The 16,928-nt window shown below is 35.1% G+C and overlaps 2 protein-coding genes across 3 annotated transcripts; both read right to left on the reverse strand.

The window, feature by feature from the left end:
* Nucleotides 1-468: 468 nt before the first annotated feature.
* Nucleotides 469-9,423, reverse strand: LOC18052390 (phospholipase A I). 2 transcript variants are annotated; one of them, XM_024190027.1, is made up of 18 exons: nucleotides 8,562-9,423; nucleotides 8,294-8,441; nucleotides 8,057-8,135; nucleotides 7,787-7,940; nucleotides 7,485-7,694; nucleotides 7,146-7,391; nucleotides 6,906-7,068; nucleotides 6,562-6,822; nucleotides 6,350-6,471; nucleotides 5,859-6,020; nucleotides 5,510-5,702; nucleotides 5,267-5,403; nucleotides 3,524-3,662; nucleotides 2,957-3,163; nucleotides 2,385-2,859; nucleotides 2,033-2,249; nucleotides 1,848-1,937; nucleotides 469-1,433 (listed from the first exon to the last, which is right to left on the reverse strand). In XM_024190027.1, the coding sequence occupies exons 1-18, from the start codon at nucleotides 9,114-9,116 to the stop codon at nucleotides 987-989; spliced, it is 4,005 nt and encodes a 1,334-aa protein (XP_024045795.1). In that variant the 5' UTR covers nucleotides 9,117-9,423; the 3' UTR covers nucleotides 469-986. The 2 variants fall into 2 exon arrangements, with proteins under 2 accessions (XP_024045795.1, XP_024045796.1); XM_024190028.1 differs by lacking the exons at nucleotides 469-1,433; nucleotides 1,848-1,937 and having other exon boundaries at nucleotides 2,075-2,242.
* A 1,127-nt stretch (nucleotides 9,424-10,550) lies between these two features.
* On the reverse strand, nucleotides 10,551-13,671 carry LOC18052391 (adenosine deaminase-like protein). Its single transcript, XM_006448997.2, has 11 exons — nucleotides 13,425-13,671; nucleotides 13,259-13,329; nucleotides 13,027-13,118; nucleotides 12,847-12,906; nucleotides 12,511-12,744; nucleotides 12,336-12,412; nucleotides 12,169-12,238; nucleotides 11,953-12,066; nucleotides 11,545-11,611; nucleotides 11,057-11,161; nucleotides 10,551-10,976 (listed from the first exon to the last, which is right to left on the reverse strand). The coding sequence occupies exons 1-11, from the start codon at nucleotides 13,499-13,501 to the stop codon at nucleotides 10,852-10,854; spliced, it is 1,092 nt and encodes a 363-aa protein (XP_006449060.1). The 5' UTR covers nucleotides 13,502-13,671; the 3' UTR covers nucleotides 10,551-10,851.
* Nucleotides 13,672-16,928: the final 3,257 nt, after the last annotated feature.

Consider the following 16,928-nt stretch of genomic DNA (forward strand, 5'->3'; position numbering starts at 1 on the left):
ATCTAACAGTTGCTAGGTCCAAGAAAGTGGTTGCGGTGGAACATCCTCTGAGGATTGTCGTCATCTAGGATTAAGTGGAGACCCCATCGTCATCTAACAAGCAATTGAAAGGCAAAGCTTCACCATCAAAAACGCAACCATTGTACAACGAAAGAGTACTTAAAAAACATTTATAATCACTTAAATGGTAGGCTTCCACAATGGAATGCATTTGCTCTGTTGCTTTTAAGTGTCAGTTCACAATGGAATGCATTTTCAAGTATTTAATCGTCAGCTGAAGGACATCATCCATGACAAAATAATTAGGGAGAGGGAGCACTATTGAAAAGAGTTGAAAGATGACAAGAAATTCACCATTTCACTATCAGCTTATTGATCATTTCATTTGCTCATCAAACTACGGTACCGTACTGTTGAGAATACAGTCACGTATTTGTATCCATTCATCAGAAAAGCATTATAGGCAAAGGGTGTACTGTGCCACCACGTGAGTGAATTACCGGGGGACCTCATACAAGAACTAAAGTTTTTCATTACCCACTTGATTAAAATTGCTAATCTGGACTAATCTATTAGCTTTACAACATGCAGTACTGATCAGGTAGGTAATCACAAGCATCAGATCAATCATCAATGTACATTCAAATGCCTCTGTAAAATGCCCATTCAAGTTTGGGGTTCAGAGATAGGAGACTTGCATAAATGGATGACTAAAAGGTAAAGCTTTCAGGCAAAACTAAGTCTAAAAATCTTATATTTCAGAAAAAGGAAAGAAGTTAATTAATATACTCCTGCTTATGCGATCAATAAAAGACAACAAATTTTCTGTAAGCCTCAAAATTGGATGTCCCCTCTCATTTATGTATCCACACTCATCTATATTCTTATTTCTTTTGATTTCTTTCTTTCTATTATTTTTTTCAACTTTTTCCCTTTTTTCTTTTTCCTTTTTCTTTCATATTCTTGTATGAGAATTATCCAAAAATCTACCGTATACCGGGAAGATGGCAGATATACCTCAGCTTCCTATGTGAGGCAAGAGCTTTTTGTAAAGCAGCATCTACTCTTGCACCTTCCCGAAACAGAAAGTCATATAAGTGACAGATGAACTGCGAGAGCTCCTCTTCTTCGTCATCCCAAACACCCATCAAATGTTCCCCACTCTTCTCAGGTTCACTATCCTCCCAGTCACTCACTGGACTGGAAGGTTCAACATCTTCATCTTCCGCCTCTTCCTCTCCGATTTCAAACCTCCCATTTTCCACAACATTGAACTCTCCAGATCCATGGAATGATGTGAGCGACATTTCCCGTGGTTCAGCTGAAGGGCAAACAACAGCTTTGGCACCGGAGTCTAGAAATGCCTTAACTACAGGTGGGGTAGGCCCATATGTTCCTGTGCAAATTATGATCCTCTCCCTCCAAGCTCCAATCTGGGATAACACAAAACATTGGTATCAACCACATCTTCGAGGGAGAATAAAAAGAGACTTCAACCTTATCAAAAATCATTATAAAATTAAAAGAGGTAAAAAATAAAATTCAAAGCTTTTCAAACAATTAAGGATCTGAGACTTATAGCTGCATCAGCCACATAAATGCAAATAGAAAACTGAGTGCAGTTCATTAATATCTTCTAGTAAAAAATGCCTAAGGTTTAACAAATACTGCCATGCAAGGGGAAACTAAATCCATTCAAGGAAATATAACAACGATGAAGATAGACGAGCAACGCATATTACAAGTCAAGAAGTACGATTAAACATCATCTGCCAATTTTCTCTATCTATAGCTGTGAAATTCCATAGAAGTTGGAGATGAAGGGATAACTAAGTAAAAGTACATACCATCCAACGAACATCATCAGGTGTTAAGTGCATGGAAGGGACAGTTCTACGAAACATATATGCTGCAATTTCATGGTCATCTTCCATAACCTTCCCAAACATCACAAGACAGATTTTTAGTTTGATAACCCCTGACAAGCAACAGAAGATCATCTAAATGAAAGGAAAATGTAGAGGATGCGTACTTGGGTTTGGCGTCCTATATAACGGTGGACAACATTTCCCACTTGGAAGTATGGTCTAAAGTGAATCAGATCAGCAATTGTTGATATATTGGAAAGAACTGATGCACCCTTTCTACGGTTGCTCCGCATCACTGATAACAAACTTGACTTGACGCTCTGTAGAAACTTGTCTGCATGTTCGCCAGGTTCAGCAACCACAAACACATCATTCTGCCAGCTAATAAATAAGCACATCACAATTAGGAATACGAGTGAAACTGAACAATAAGCACATCACAGTTAGGAATATGAGTGAAACCGAACAGACACGAGAGAGAATAAGAATTTAACACAAAGGTAAGGTCATGCTGACCTTAATAGTGAGCCAACTGTATCATTTTGAAGGCACAAATGAACAATGCCAACTTGAGGTAAACTTTGTAGCTTCTCATACAATGATCGGACATGTAAAGAGAGCGGCCTGTGAGCCTTAGGAGACACTGGGGGAGATGAAAATGTCTTTCCAGCTTGTAATCCATCCAAGCTTAAAGGTGGAACCATATCTATTCGGCCAATCCTCTGTGGACCAACATCTGGACTGTACAAAAGTGGGCTTGAGGGGAAACTTCCAGTGATCAAGGGAGAGGAAAATGGTGTGGGGAATGTTGCTCCAGGCATAGACTTCCCAATTCCGGAAATTCCATGCAAAAGAGATAACCTTATTCCATTACTAGCACAAAATGATTCAAGTGCCCGAGCATGGTGCCCAACTTTTCCTGAATCAGGACTATGCATAGCTTCAACAAGCAGTACATTACGCCTCCAACCTAAGGATGGGCTAATCTCATCTAAAATTCCAGGAGAGGGGAAAAAAAAGCGTTCAGTGGGAAGATTATCATATATATAAAAACTATATAAAATCAGAGAAAATATAAGACATGCTACCTGTGTTAGACACCTTTCCTCGGGGAAAATGCTGAGATTTCAAATTCTCTGACCACTTCTCATCTTGTTGGAAAGGTAGAAGCAGTCTCTCACAGACATTCTTGAAGGACTCAGAATTGTTATTGATGTATTCATCAACTGCAGCTTCCAACTTAAGCCACTCTGCTGGATCAGTCTCATCCAGCTCCATCTCACATCGTTCATCAACTGTGGGCAAATCATGTGGAATACTAAGTGAGAGTCACGATTCTTTCATAAAATGACAATCTTTAGGAATATCTTTCCAGATAAATAAACGAAGTACAGGAATAAAACTATATCAAATGACAACTGGTCAGTATCCTGTCAAGGTCAAATAGAAAAGATAGTCTTTCACATATGATGCTCAAAGAAAAAATAAAACACTACAGATTCCCAAAGGATGACCCAGTTGGTTGGCCTCTTGCAGTGGAAGCAAGAAATCAATGTTCAAGTCCAAGGGGATACTGTTAATTTGAGGGTGACAAGAGGTTCCTCGGTAACAACAAAAAGAAAAGAAAAGTAAAGAAAACATTACAGATATAGAACCTGGATTAAACCGGTAGTACTGAATTTCAGGAAGCATAGGCAGCAATGTGCTTAATGCTTCCTCCGCCCTATCTACAGAGCACGCACTCTCAATCAAGACTTGCCCAGTATCCAGATAACGCCAACCACCTCTCCGAGTCTGCAAATGCAATGTTTGCTTGCAAGAGTAAGGGATTATAATCACTAGAAAACACAAGTGCTATCGTCTAGTATTGTAAGAAACCTTTGTAGTCCAGCATTCTAATCAAGTCATACCCAGGTTTCTTACCTACAGTCATCTCAATACTTCTAAGAGTCCAACATGGAACAGAAATGCCTAAAAGAAGCTTGTGAAGTGGAAGATATTGTTTAATCATCCTTTTCTCAACCAAAACCAAAAAAAAACAAAAAGGAGGTCTTGAAGGGAGCGACAAATACTACACTGAAATGAGAGCTCCCAGTCATCAAAAGATATTTTGAACCAGTTCCAGTATAAAAGCGACACTAGACTTAAATATATTTGTAAAAGAAATACGTTTTAATAGGAGTGCATGTTCATAAATTGAGGGTCGGTCTATCTGATAAATGAATCACAGTTCAACACAATAGAGAATATCCAGCAGCATGCCACTGAATATGTCCATCTAAAGATTTTTCAATATAAAACTATTGAAAATAAAGACTCTATTAACAAGGAAAAAAAATTCAAAAGTCAACTTGTATGATCATCTGCATTTAATTCTTTACTACAGAGGGCAGTGCCTAGATGGCAGCGGAGGACTTCCCATGTGGACTGTGGAAAAGGTTGGGAATTTCAAGCTTTATGAATCAGTGAAAATTTTAAATTGAATATACATAACGAAGAAGATCCTTTATTTATGAAAGGGAAATTATCTCTGCACCCTTTTGTTTTGTCACATGTAAATTTAACCAATACAAAATTTTGATATGTTCTTTGCACCACCTTTGTCTCTAAACTCATATCAATCAATCACTTTGACAATAAAAATAACCATTTTACCACAAAATGAGTTAAAAGACTATTTTATTCTATAAAATTTTAAAAAATAAAAAAATATAATTACAAAAGTACCCCTAAATTCAATAAAACAAATAAATCTCAAAATCTAAGATGATAATTTTTAAATGAAATTATAATTATAAAAAATTTAACACGTTGTAATTATAATTTTTTGCAATTTTAATTTCATTTAATTTTTGTTATTAAATTAAGCATAGGGAAGTTTACAAAACTTAACATGAAGAGAAAAGCTCACTATAATTATTGTAATCCCTATATTATTGTAAACTTCCCTATACAAATTAAATGAAATTATAATTACAAAAACTTAACATGATAATTCTTAAATGAAATTATAATTAAAAAAAAAATCCACATATTGGATTTAGATTTATTTATTTTATTAAATTCAGGGGTATTCTTGTAATTATAATTTTTTTTCTCAAAATTTTGTAAACTAGAATGGTCTTTTAATTCATTTAAGGCTAAGATAGTTATTTTGTAGTGTTAAAGTGGTTTATTGATACAAACTTAAAAATAAATGTGGTGCAAAAAATATGTCAAAATTTTGAGGAGGTTAGATATACATATGACAAAATAAAGGTGGTGCAAAGATAATTTCCCTTTATGAAACTTCACTAATTCATGCAAAAACTGTGACCAAAGGAAGAAGGTTAAGAACTAACATTAAAGCCAGAATCTAATAACCATCTCTCAGAAAACAAAATTAAGACACTGTTTACCTTTGTTGGAACAGAGCCACACCCAATAGAAACTAAGCAGTCTATCCTTGTGTCAGGCCATAAAAGTTGTGCTTCTCTGATGGCAAATATGGTAGGATTGTTTGCTACTATTGCACCATCTTGCCAGCGGAATACATCTGTGAAGTTGTTTCGGAACATTTAAAAATTAGAATAGAAGAACAAAAAAGGATCAAAATGGCCAAGCACGAACAACTGGAAAAAAAAGGTGCAAGAAGAATGCACCATCTGAGAAATCGTCGAGATAATAAGGAGCTGCAGATGACGCTCTTATAGCTTGCCATACTTGATGCTTACAACTCCCAATAAAAGCACTGCGTTTATAACCAACTTGAGCACCAGTAGTAGGTGATCCCAGCACAGTGATTCCGGAACTTTCTGAAATTGAAAAAGGAACTTCTGGTGTTCCAGCAGGGTACTGCATGTTGAAACCATAAAGAGAAGTCAGAATAATTACCATAATTTAAAAAATCATGCTACATATATGCAACAGAACAAAACAGAAAAATAACAATCCTGGAAATAAATTGATGTGTCCAAATTACTCTGAGAGAAAGAAGTATTTCTGTCAAACCTGATAATTGCGGAATATGAACGGCTGTGCTGGCATCACATTCACCAAAGTTGACACAGTAAAAACTTTGGGAATGTTTTTCACAGATGATTCTATCAATAGATCCCCATCCTCATCAGCACACATTTCCTTCAACAACCTCTCAAACTGATCTGCACTGTGCTGCAAGAAAAAATGAAATTATCTAATTTCAAGGCATTAAATATCTGAAACTGTAAATGGCATTTATCTATTTAAACTGTAACTTTATATTATCAACTAAAGTACCTCTTGATCAAGAAAATTTACAACAAAGAGGCAAACAATGACAAAGGCTCATAGACCAGTCTAAAATGAAGAACAAGATCTGCATGATCCGACTTGTGTAGTTGGGACATAAATTATTGATTTCTGTGTATATACTAATTTTATGCATGCATCTATTCACATGTGTCCATACTGCAAATTTATCAAGGAGAGAAGAAAAATCAAATAGAAAGAACAATCCATACTTTAGATCCATGTACAACAACTCTAAAGCTCTGCGATGAACTTTTATAAATTTGATCCAACTTTTCTCTCCATGTTGCAGCTTCATTGTCTTTTGGAAAAGGCTCAGCAAAGACAAGTTTCCCTAAAGAACCATAATTGCAGAATGAGACAAGTAAATTGAACAAATAAATAAGCCATTCGGAAAAGCTAACTTTTGGCTCCCCAAACTCACCCAGATTTTTGTATATTTCTTCACACTGATCCAAGGTCATTAGCTTAACAGCAAGAGCAATAGCAAGCATGCCACCAGTTGATGTGCCACATACAAGATCGAACAACTCATGTATCCGCTTACCAGTTCCTTTCTCAATTTCTTTAAGAATTTGCACTGTTGCCAGACCTTTCATGCCACCTCCATCCATTGAGAGAATGCGCAGTCCTTGTTTTGGAACTTGTCTCCCCCTTATGGCACGCCGCAAACTTTCATTTTCTCCTACAAAGGCACACGATGAATTGACCAGGCCTATTTGGTTAAATGATCTCAAAATACAGCCAAAGACAGATTCAGAAACTTACCGAGAATTGCCAAAGCACGAGCTGCAGCTTTATTTACACGGGGTTCAGGTCCAACAGTCAAACGCATCAAAAGGTCCCGCAAACTTTCAGAAGTAACTAGAATACGGCGATTCTCCAAACAGAAGGCCAAATTTCCAACTGCAAGCAAAGCAAACCTTTGTACCTAACAAAAGATAAACTTTTCAACATTAGATGACCACTGCATAACCAATCGGTACACACCAGGAAATTTGTACTTGCCTCTGGGTTTTTATGTGCACATAACAATTTTAATGACTTCAACACATCTTTAGTCAACATCTTCTGAGCTACAGTATCGGATGCAAAAGCCAACTGTCCCACAACTTGCAGAACAGATTTTACTTCTTCTGGAGCAAAAGATTTCAGCACTACTATAATAGGTTGCATGATGTCACATTTCATCAACAGCATTGCCACGGATACATCTCCAGCAAGGGATGATAGAGCAGAGCATGCTTGTTCGACCTGCCAAAGAAGTAAGAATATTAAGAAAGTGCCAAACAAAAGAACAAATAAGCAGGTTGGACTTCTTTCATGGTTACAAGTGTGAGAACATACCACATGACGGTTATCACTACTTATCATACTAATAAGCTGCCGCACAGCATTTTCATCTTTGCCAACAACTACCCGGTTTTCTTGGTCTTGCATAATCTTTGCCAGTGCAGATGCTAGTAAAGGGTGGTGACAGGAAGAGAAACGGAATATGAGAGAGAAGAAGGCACTAAGCTTGTGTCTAGATGCTCCAAAATAAGAATTGTTCTCCATCTGCAACCAAAGAAAAAAGTACAATAAAACTTAATAATTATCTCTAGCTTAAGAATGCCAAAAAATGTTCAAAAAGCTTTATCAACCACTACCTTGATTTGGACATTGACTGATCTAAGGTTTTCATCAGCCACAATCCTAATATTTGCAAGAGACAAGTGTCGAAGTTTAAGCAGTGGCAAAATTTCTGGAAGGAATTCAAGAGGGTTTCCAAAGAGCCTTAGAATTTTCAATTCTGCCATAGCCCTGCCATTCAAATGGATAGACACATTAGAGACAAAGAAAACTATAGAAGCTACAAGCTTAATTGATGAAGTTAACAAGTTATAGACTCAAAAATGATAAGTCACTGTCTAATTGACCTGAAATCAAGAAGAGGCCGAACAAGCTTGTTGTGTTCTAATGATAACTCCACCAGTCCTACACACTCTCTCAGTTCAACTGCATATAATTTAAAAAGAAATCAATTAAGCAGACAAATTGCACGAGACATAAGCAGACTAGGAATCCACATCACAAGGAGTTTTCTGCTTGCTACAGAACTTGTATATTAAGCAAGTCAATATAGACATACATACATATAACAGTTCCATGCTTACCAGGAACAGAAACAAGCATGTTGTTGTCAACAATGAGAACTTTTAAATTTTTCATGGCACCTAGCTCAGGTGGCAAAGTTGATAACCTGTTGTTATCAAGGTAAAGTTTCTCCAGAACCGGCAAACGGGTCAACTCAACTGGCAACGCCTGTCAAAACCATATATTAAAACTGTTTGAGTGCTACCAAAAATTGATTTAGCCATTAGAACTTAGTTTTGCCAATAATCCGTTTGAATTCACAAAAAAAATAAAATATAACAAACTCACCGACAGACCAAGACCGCATAGGCTAACCGCTGTGACAGTCTTCCAATGGTCGCAGAAACCGGACCCCATGTTGTTCCCCGGACCACTAGTAGACAAGTCGGATCTCATGAGCCGGGTCAAAACCCCAATCCCATCGCTCAGATGACCCGACCCGACCCCCTTGGTCAAGACTACCGCTCGTAACGGCTCTCTCCTCTTCACCACCCTCATTTCAACTCCCACATTCGCCGCGTCAGTAGCAACATCGCCCTCCTCTTGCGGCGCCAGTTCAACCACCACCGTGTCTTCCGGCACAGGCAAAGCCACCATCAACTGCGATTGCAGCTTTAGCGCCACCTGATCCTCCTCCTCGCCACTCGTCCACTCCAGATCAATCCGGAACCCTAATTCCGGATCTCTCGTCATCACCGTCGGTGACGACAAAGACGATGTTGACGATGACGATGACGTAGATAATCGGTTGAAGGGGTCATATCCGGCTTCTTCGGTACCATAACTGAGAGTCAATTTGAAGATCTCCAACGGTCGCTTCCATCCCAAACCCCAAGAAGACATTTTGCTCGAATTCGATCAAACGACAATATCAAAATGCTTGATCGGACGGCAGGGGATACTTTTGTTTTTTTTTGTTTTTTCCTCACATTATAAACAATCATACCATATCATTTCATTGTTAATTTTAATGTTAGTGAGTGTGTGTGTCAGCAATAATTTACAAGTTAAGATACAATTAAGTAAATTCCAAAATGCCAATTTCTGGTTAGGGTTTAAAGACGATGAGAGTTAATGGCGGGAGATAAACGAACCGAAGGTGCCGTGTATTTTAGTTTGCTTAATGCGGTGATTTATATTTTTGCTGTTCGCATCTGGGCGATTCTCACCCAACGATGCCGTTTCAATTGACATATAGTAATACACATATTTATAATTTATGTCACATTACAGACGAGACAAGTGTATTTCCTCAACAAAAACCTTTTTTCATATTAAGAATGTTTGGATTTAGATCGTTGAGTTCCAACTATTATTTTTTTTTTTAACGCAGTTGAGTTCTAACTTGGGTACATTATCATGTGTCATTTGTTTATTAAATGATAAAAATAAATGTTTTATTATTTAATAGATTAATATTATATTAATTAAACTCAAATCAAAACTCAATTTTTAGGATCCTAACATTTGGTATGTATTTTTATTTTTTGTCTTTTTTTAAAAATTTCTTAATTTAATACAGGAAAGCACTTTAAGTAAAAAATAAATAAGATAAGAAAAATGGGACAACCTTATATGTAGACCCAGTAATTATTATACCTTAAACATGGACCAAGTAATAGTAATTATTTTTATTATTATTAGTCTTTCCGATGAATAGGGTGTCCCAACAACTCTACTTTTCGTCAAGACATTCAGACGGAAACAGCGCACAGGCTTGGTGGTTAGCGAATGGGCGGGCCTGCCCGGTACTGGTAAAATGTTTGATTTCCTGACAGCCACATGGGCTGGGCCACGGCTCATTTGTCATATAGTAAATATGACCATGTAAGATTGTACGGAAGATTCTAGTGGAAATGTATTCAGCAGCACGTGAATCAGACCTTTCTTTTGAAGTTTTCTAAGGTACAATGTGCCTTGTATTACTGGGATTTCAATGAACGGCGAAATTGTACTGCGAGGCCGCCTTCAGCACAGGCTATAACTTTCAAGCGTAAAATGGGATGCATTTTGAACTTCCCCTTATTCCACCAAAGAAAAGGATCTCCTGAACCAACCAATGCTCCATTTACAGCCTCAAAAGATTTGAAATATCCAAATTATTATAATGATAAACACAACTGAATGCATCCACTACCAACTCTTGCAGGAAATATTTTATACTTGTTAGCATTTTTTCATACCGGCCCTCTAGAGTAGGGTCTTCAACTGTTCTATTTGTTATTGTAGTAATTCTCAGCAGATAGTAGTTCCTACAATGGCTTAATCGCATACCAATCAAATTGACACAGCTAAGTTTTATTGCAAACAAACATGAACAACAATTAGATGCATGATCACGCGTCATGATACTGCAGTCAATGGAGCTGTCATATTTATTCCAGAGAGGCATTTTTCAAGCAAACAGTTCAAGCTGACCATTTCAACAAGTGCCCATGGTCAACTCACTGCTTCCTAAAACGATGGTGAGATAAACCTATCTTAAAATCTCAAATTCATCTACTAATGCACTTTCAAAGACCAAATTACTGCTTCAAATAATTTCCTACCAGGCCATACCCATACATACTACCATTAATCATAGATCCAGCTTCTTTTCAGCCAAATCAAAAATTTCTTTCAAATCCTCCTTCACTCTGCCATTTGCAAATATAAACTTGACAGCACTTTTAGCTAGCTGAAACATTTCCCTCCTTCCAAGACCTGCACAGTGATCAAAAAATCAATCATTAAGATGAGGCTTAATAACTTTCAATCAAATAAACTAATTACAAAAAACTTACTGAATGCTGAAGCGGCAAGATCGTACTCCCTAGAAACGCTGGTGGAGAAAACACCTGAGTCATCAGTACAAAGGACTAAAGGGTGTTGTGCCTTGTACAGATCAACTGCAAATAGAACAATGTGTTACATAGAGAAGACATCCAAAAATTATTCTCTCACAGATAAAAAAAGGGGGTAAAGTTTATAGACTACCCCAAAGGCTTGGCCTAATTACAAATAAACCCAATGTTTGTGGAAAAAAAAAAATGCAGAAACCTGTCCCACCTCCGGGAGGTTTCTGACAAATTTCAAAACCAGAGGAATATGACTGTATTTTAGTTGAACCTCAGCAGAGGTCAATAGAACTTACACAATTTGGAAAAGTTCAATCATTAGTAAGAAGTAGTGGCTTGTTTAGCAGATTAGTCCGCAAATAAATATTTTTATTAAAGGTAAAAAAAGGGTACAAGCTATCTACAAATTGAAACAGAAGAGAAGAAGGTCTAACCAAAATGGTGAATATCCAGTGAAGAAATTGTTTCAGTTCTGATGTTGGATGTTAAACAGATCTCAACCTGCAAAATGTATATTGACAGAAACCAAAAAAAAAAAACAAAAGATAAGAGAGCAAAACATACCTTTTACCAGTATGGTCAGCTTAAAGGTTGATAAGAAACTTTTCCTTATCAGAACACAACAAAATTTTTTTTACCAACAAATATAAAAGCACTGAGATGCTAACAGTCAGAAGTTTGATAAATGATCAAAGGCACAAGGAAGCTGGTAAACTAATCGACCAATAAGATTTCCAGCTTCTCTCGTCCTAAGGAAATTGCAAGAATATATTCTTTATCATTCAAATTTCAATTAAAAGAAAACAATTGTAAATGAAAAGAGAATTTCATGAAATTCTAACCGGGATTTTAGATGATTTCAACTTTCTCCATTCTTCCTCTTCAAAGCAACAAGCATGCCCAATTCTCTGGGGAAGAAAGTCTAGCATACTTTGGATCTCCTCCTTATTAGGTATCTACAAACACTAAGTTATGAAAATAAACTGGTCAGGATAAATCCACTAATAGCAGAAACACATAAATCGTAACAGCAGTAAGCATTCAAAAGACATATGCACCTCCCCACAGTGAAGAGTTATTTGAAGACCTTGTTCCCTAGCAAATTTTAATGCTGGCAGGAAAGTAGTCCTGTCTCGGATACAAAGAAAATTTGTAATATCTTAAAGATAGTTACAATGGACTAGTAACACTTATGCGCTAAAAAGAATGATTAGTAACAGAGTACCATTCACCCTTGGTAGGGTTTCCAGAGAGGTCAATGCCAACTACCCCTAGGTCCCTCATTTCCAGAGCCAGCTTAACCTGTAAAATGATTGAGGTAAGATAAATTAGTCACCTATATACATGAGATGATTCACAAGCTTAAAACATCATTTGCAGACTACATTTTCCTAACATACAGTTTCCATGGCAGCTTCAGTTGTCTCCCGACGGTCAATGCTGAGAAGAAGTCTAACATATATCTTTTTTCCTCTAGTACCATTACATGCATCATTCATATTCTTAGTATTCACAGGACGTCTAACATCCGTGCTACGAGAAGCAAAATCAACATCAACTGCACTGACAGCCCTTAAACCCTCCACGACTGCATCCATGTAAGATCGTTTGCTCATTCCAATAGACTCATTTCTCTGTATAAATTGGAAGCCAACAAATTCCTTAAAACTCCATTATATACTAAAAAGGTTCCAGAAATAAAACGGCTACCAGGAAGTCAACACACAAGTAAATACCTTTGGAGTAGTTCTTAGTTCTAGATATACAATATTCTCGGAAGCAAAATCTTCAACCACCTGTTTTGTAAATGTTTTAAAGAAAAAAAAAATAGGGGCTTGTCAAATGGAAGTAGATGTAGCCAACCCCCCCCCCCCCCCCCCAAAAAAAATCATAAATCAAAGAGAAATTTGCCATACTTCTTGAGTAATTCTTGTCACGGTTGCGTGGTCAGTAGTGAGAACGTGGATCAGGTCAAATAACTTGAACACTTCATGTAAAGAACGGTCACCTGAGTTTAAAAAGAACCCAAAAAAAAAATCCAATGCCACAATTAAGAGTAACCCAATTATGCAATAATAATGAGAAATTGAAGAAATTCACTTTTTTCCCCTTTTCTGAGGAAATCAAACTACAGCAAAAGGCACATACTTTTCATAATAACATGCTCCACATCTGTGAAGACAATGACACCCTTTTCACCCAAAACTCTTGCTAGCTCCCTGCACAACATAATTACAAGTGATGCTCACCATCAAAACTCAAAATTAGCATTGAAATGAAAGAGCCCGACAGAGAGAAAAGAGTAAGATCTTACAGAAGAGTAGAGTCTCTAATGGAGCCATTCAGGTGGGCATGTAATTCAACCTTTGGCATCGACGCAAACCACTCCATTTTTCGTTTGTTGAATTTTTTTTTTTTTTCCTTTTTCCCAACACGTTTGTTTATGGATCTTATTTCAGTTCTTGATTTTGTTGTTTGCTTTTCTTACTCGAAGCTCGAGATTAAAATAATTTTTTGTTGCGACTCTGAACTCTGAAGGGTGGTTGGCACTTGGTGTTTGACACTCCTTTCTCTGACCAAATGGTCAAAGGATAAAGCTATGGATCATGGGCCAGAAATAGAAGCTGTTAGTCTGTTTTAGAATCCAAAGCCCATATCACGACGATTTTCTCTTCCTTCATTATTATCCCAGCAGTTTTCTATAACTTAGCCACACGGCCCACACCCAATTACAATAACGATCAACTAACTAAAAATAAGTCAAAATCTATTTTTCTATTATTTTTATATAGAATAATTTATACCGCATCCATATTTTTCAATAAATCTCAATATGCACTCTACCATGTCCCGCAAATTCCTAATTTATATTTTCTATTTTTTAATTTATACTCTTTGAAAATAAATTAATAATTTTACTTTTTCTTAAAATTGAAAAAACATATTTTTCCACCTTTTTTTTTTTTTTTGTCCTTCATCTTCTTTACCCTTCTTGACACTTCGCCTTCTCCAAGATTTCATGGAGCCATACCAGCTGTGAAAAAAACTCACAGTAATAATCTTGAGCCACAAGATGATGTAATTGACAAGTACACCTAAGGTGGAGCCCTATTCAGACTAGAAGATGCCAGAACACCTGCACCTTGCAGTCTTTTGTAGGATCAATAAATTACAAAATAAAATATAATAATATCATGAGTTTTAAGTATAAAATCTTCATTTTGACACCTACAAGATTGCACATTCTCTTACAATTTTTAAACTTTAAAGAAAAAAATATCATTTAATTTATATGATCTCATAAATATTCATTATGATTGCAGTACTGTTACAATTATTAATTTTTTAAACAAATTACTTTCTTTGTCCTTTGTTAGAAACAAGTGACCCAACCTTTTTGTTGATGTTTTATAAACTTTGTTTTTTTTCATATTTGTATTTGTTTTAATTTAGCCCATGCAAAATAGAACTCAGAGGTCTGCCCCTAGGTGCACCATATCGCAACAGAAAGGGCGGTTTTTTTTTTTTTTTTTGGGCATTGGTCAAAATAATTTGTATAATTGTCATCATTATTCTTTGTCAAATTTATTTCATTTAAACAAACCTTAACTTCTTTCTAAATTCATAGTAAACCCTAAAACCAAACTAATCATTGAAATCATCAACACCCATATTTGCTTGGTACAGTTGCGCACGACCATGGGTTTGCTTGGTATCGCCGCTTGTGGCCATGGGTTTTGCTAGGCATAGTTCTAATAATATGTATTATTAATTTTAGTGGGTTTTACTTATCAGGATTTTGAATTATGACTTAGATTGGAGAATTGTGGTGAATTCTAGGTATTTCTCTAAAAAGGAAATGAAGATTTTGATTTTTGGACTTTGATTTGTAGAAATTATGTTTCATTTTTAAATGGTGGATTTAATGTGGAGTTGTAGAAATTGGATTTAAAAGTAGTTGTCGAGTTGTCAAGGGTGTGAAAGAGGAAAGATTAAAAATTAAAAAAAAAAAAAGGAAACCAAGAAGAAGATGAATAGGGAACAGAAGGAAGAAAACGAAGAAGAAAGAAAAAGAGGAGGAAAAAATGTCTCCTTTTTTTATAATTTTTGATATTTTGATTATAGTAATGTTGTTTGATTTTTGTTATTTTTAATTTTAATTAATTTTATTATATTTTTCTTGTTAGTTTAATTTAAATAAATTTTATTTACTATTTTTATTTGTTGGTTTAATTTTGTCGGACAATCTGAAATTGTTGAAAAACATTTATCAAATGACAATTGGTTGAAAGAATGTGCAACGCAAATTTGTAATTTTTGTTAATTTCATTAATGAAATTTGAGTTTTTAAAAAAAAAGTTACATAATTTCATAAAAAAACTCAAGGACTTTGACGAAATCTAAGAATATCAGCAAAAGACTTTTCAAATAACATTTTATTACTTATTTAAAAAGCCACATTAGCATTTAAGTCTCTAAAAAACACTCCAATTAAAAATTTTCAAATAAGAAATGATAATCTATCTTCAAATTTGGAGAGTTGCTCTCTCCATTTTTAATTTATATTTTATTATTTTTTGTTGGAGAAAGAGAGAGAGAGATGTGTTTTAATTACTATTGATTTTTCCTTTTAAAAAATAGTTATTTAATTAAAATAATATTAATTCATTTATATTTGAAGAGCCTTTTGGAGAATAACATATTTTTTCATTCTTTTATTTGCCACATAGGTAAACAAATAGATATTTGAAGAGTTAAATTTATAGAGTCTTTTGAAGATGCTTTAAGAGCATCACCAAAAAACTCTTCAAATAATATTTTATTATTTATTTGAAGAGCCACATCAGCATTTAAGGCCCCAAAAGACAATCCAGTTAAGATTCTTCAAATAAGAAATGATTCTCTCTCTTCAAATTTAAAGAGTTGTTTTCTCCCTCTTTAATTTATATTTTATTAATTTTTGTTGGAGAAAGAGAGAGAGATGTGCTTTAATTGCTATTGACTTTTCCTTTAAAAAATAGTTATTTAATTAAAATATTATTAATTTATTTCTATTTGTGTTTTATTAACTATACTCGATTATCTTCATAAACACACGCACATCTCACTATATCTTTGTTGTATCTTCTTGTGTTTTATTGATCATTTTAAACTTGTAAATCATTAGTCATTATTTAAATATCAATTGTTCATCTCCTAATAAATGACTTTAGTAGACTAAAATTATGTATGCACAAAAGCAGATGGGGAACTTGATAAATACATGACTATAATGGAGTACATGAACATAGAACAAAAACTACAAAAAATACTCATTAGAATGAACATAAGATGTAACATATCAAACATCAATTCATCAAACAAAAACTTTTATACGTCAAACAACATAGATTTAATACATGTCTAAATCATAAATAAGTTTTAAAAGAACACAAGTTGTTGTTCAATCATCAAAGCTATTAATTTACTCCAAACACTCAACCCATTTATTATAAACCCTGGTCACCTCTCTTTGAAAACAACATAAGGTAGACAAATATGTTGTTCCACCTATGAAATAAGACGGTATAAATTTATCAACTAACTACTACAAAAGGACAAGTATGTAATATTAAGTATATTAACCAGGAAGTATGTAATTTTGAGTATATTATGCGTGCTTCTGTTTCATTCAATCCAACTACAAGTTCATTGTCAGACAGTGAAATTAGTGTGCTACTAGTTAGTTGATTATATCCTTAAAAACTGCACATACCACACTTACGACGTAACTTTTCTTCATCTTGTGATGTTATCCCAATTTTTTATAGCTGACTTT

Source organism: Citrus clementina, unplaced genomic scaffold (assembly GCF_000493195.1).
Source record: "Citrus clementina cultivar Clemenules unplaced genomic scaffold, Citrus_clementina_v1.0 scaffold_2, whole genome shotgun sequence".
Classification (NCBI taxonomy): Eukaryota; Viridiplantae; Streptophyta; class Magnoliopsida; order Sapindales; family Rutaceae; genus Citrus; species Citrus x clementina.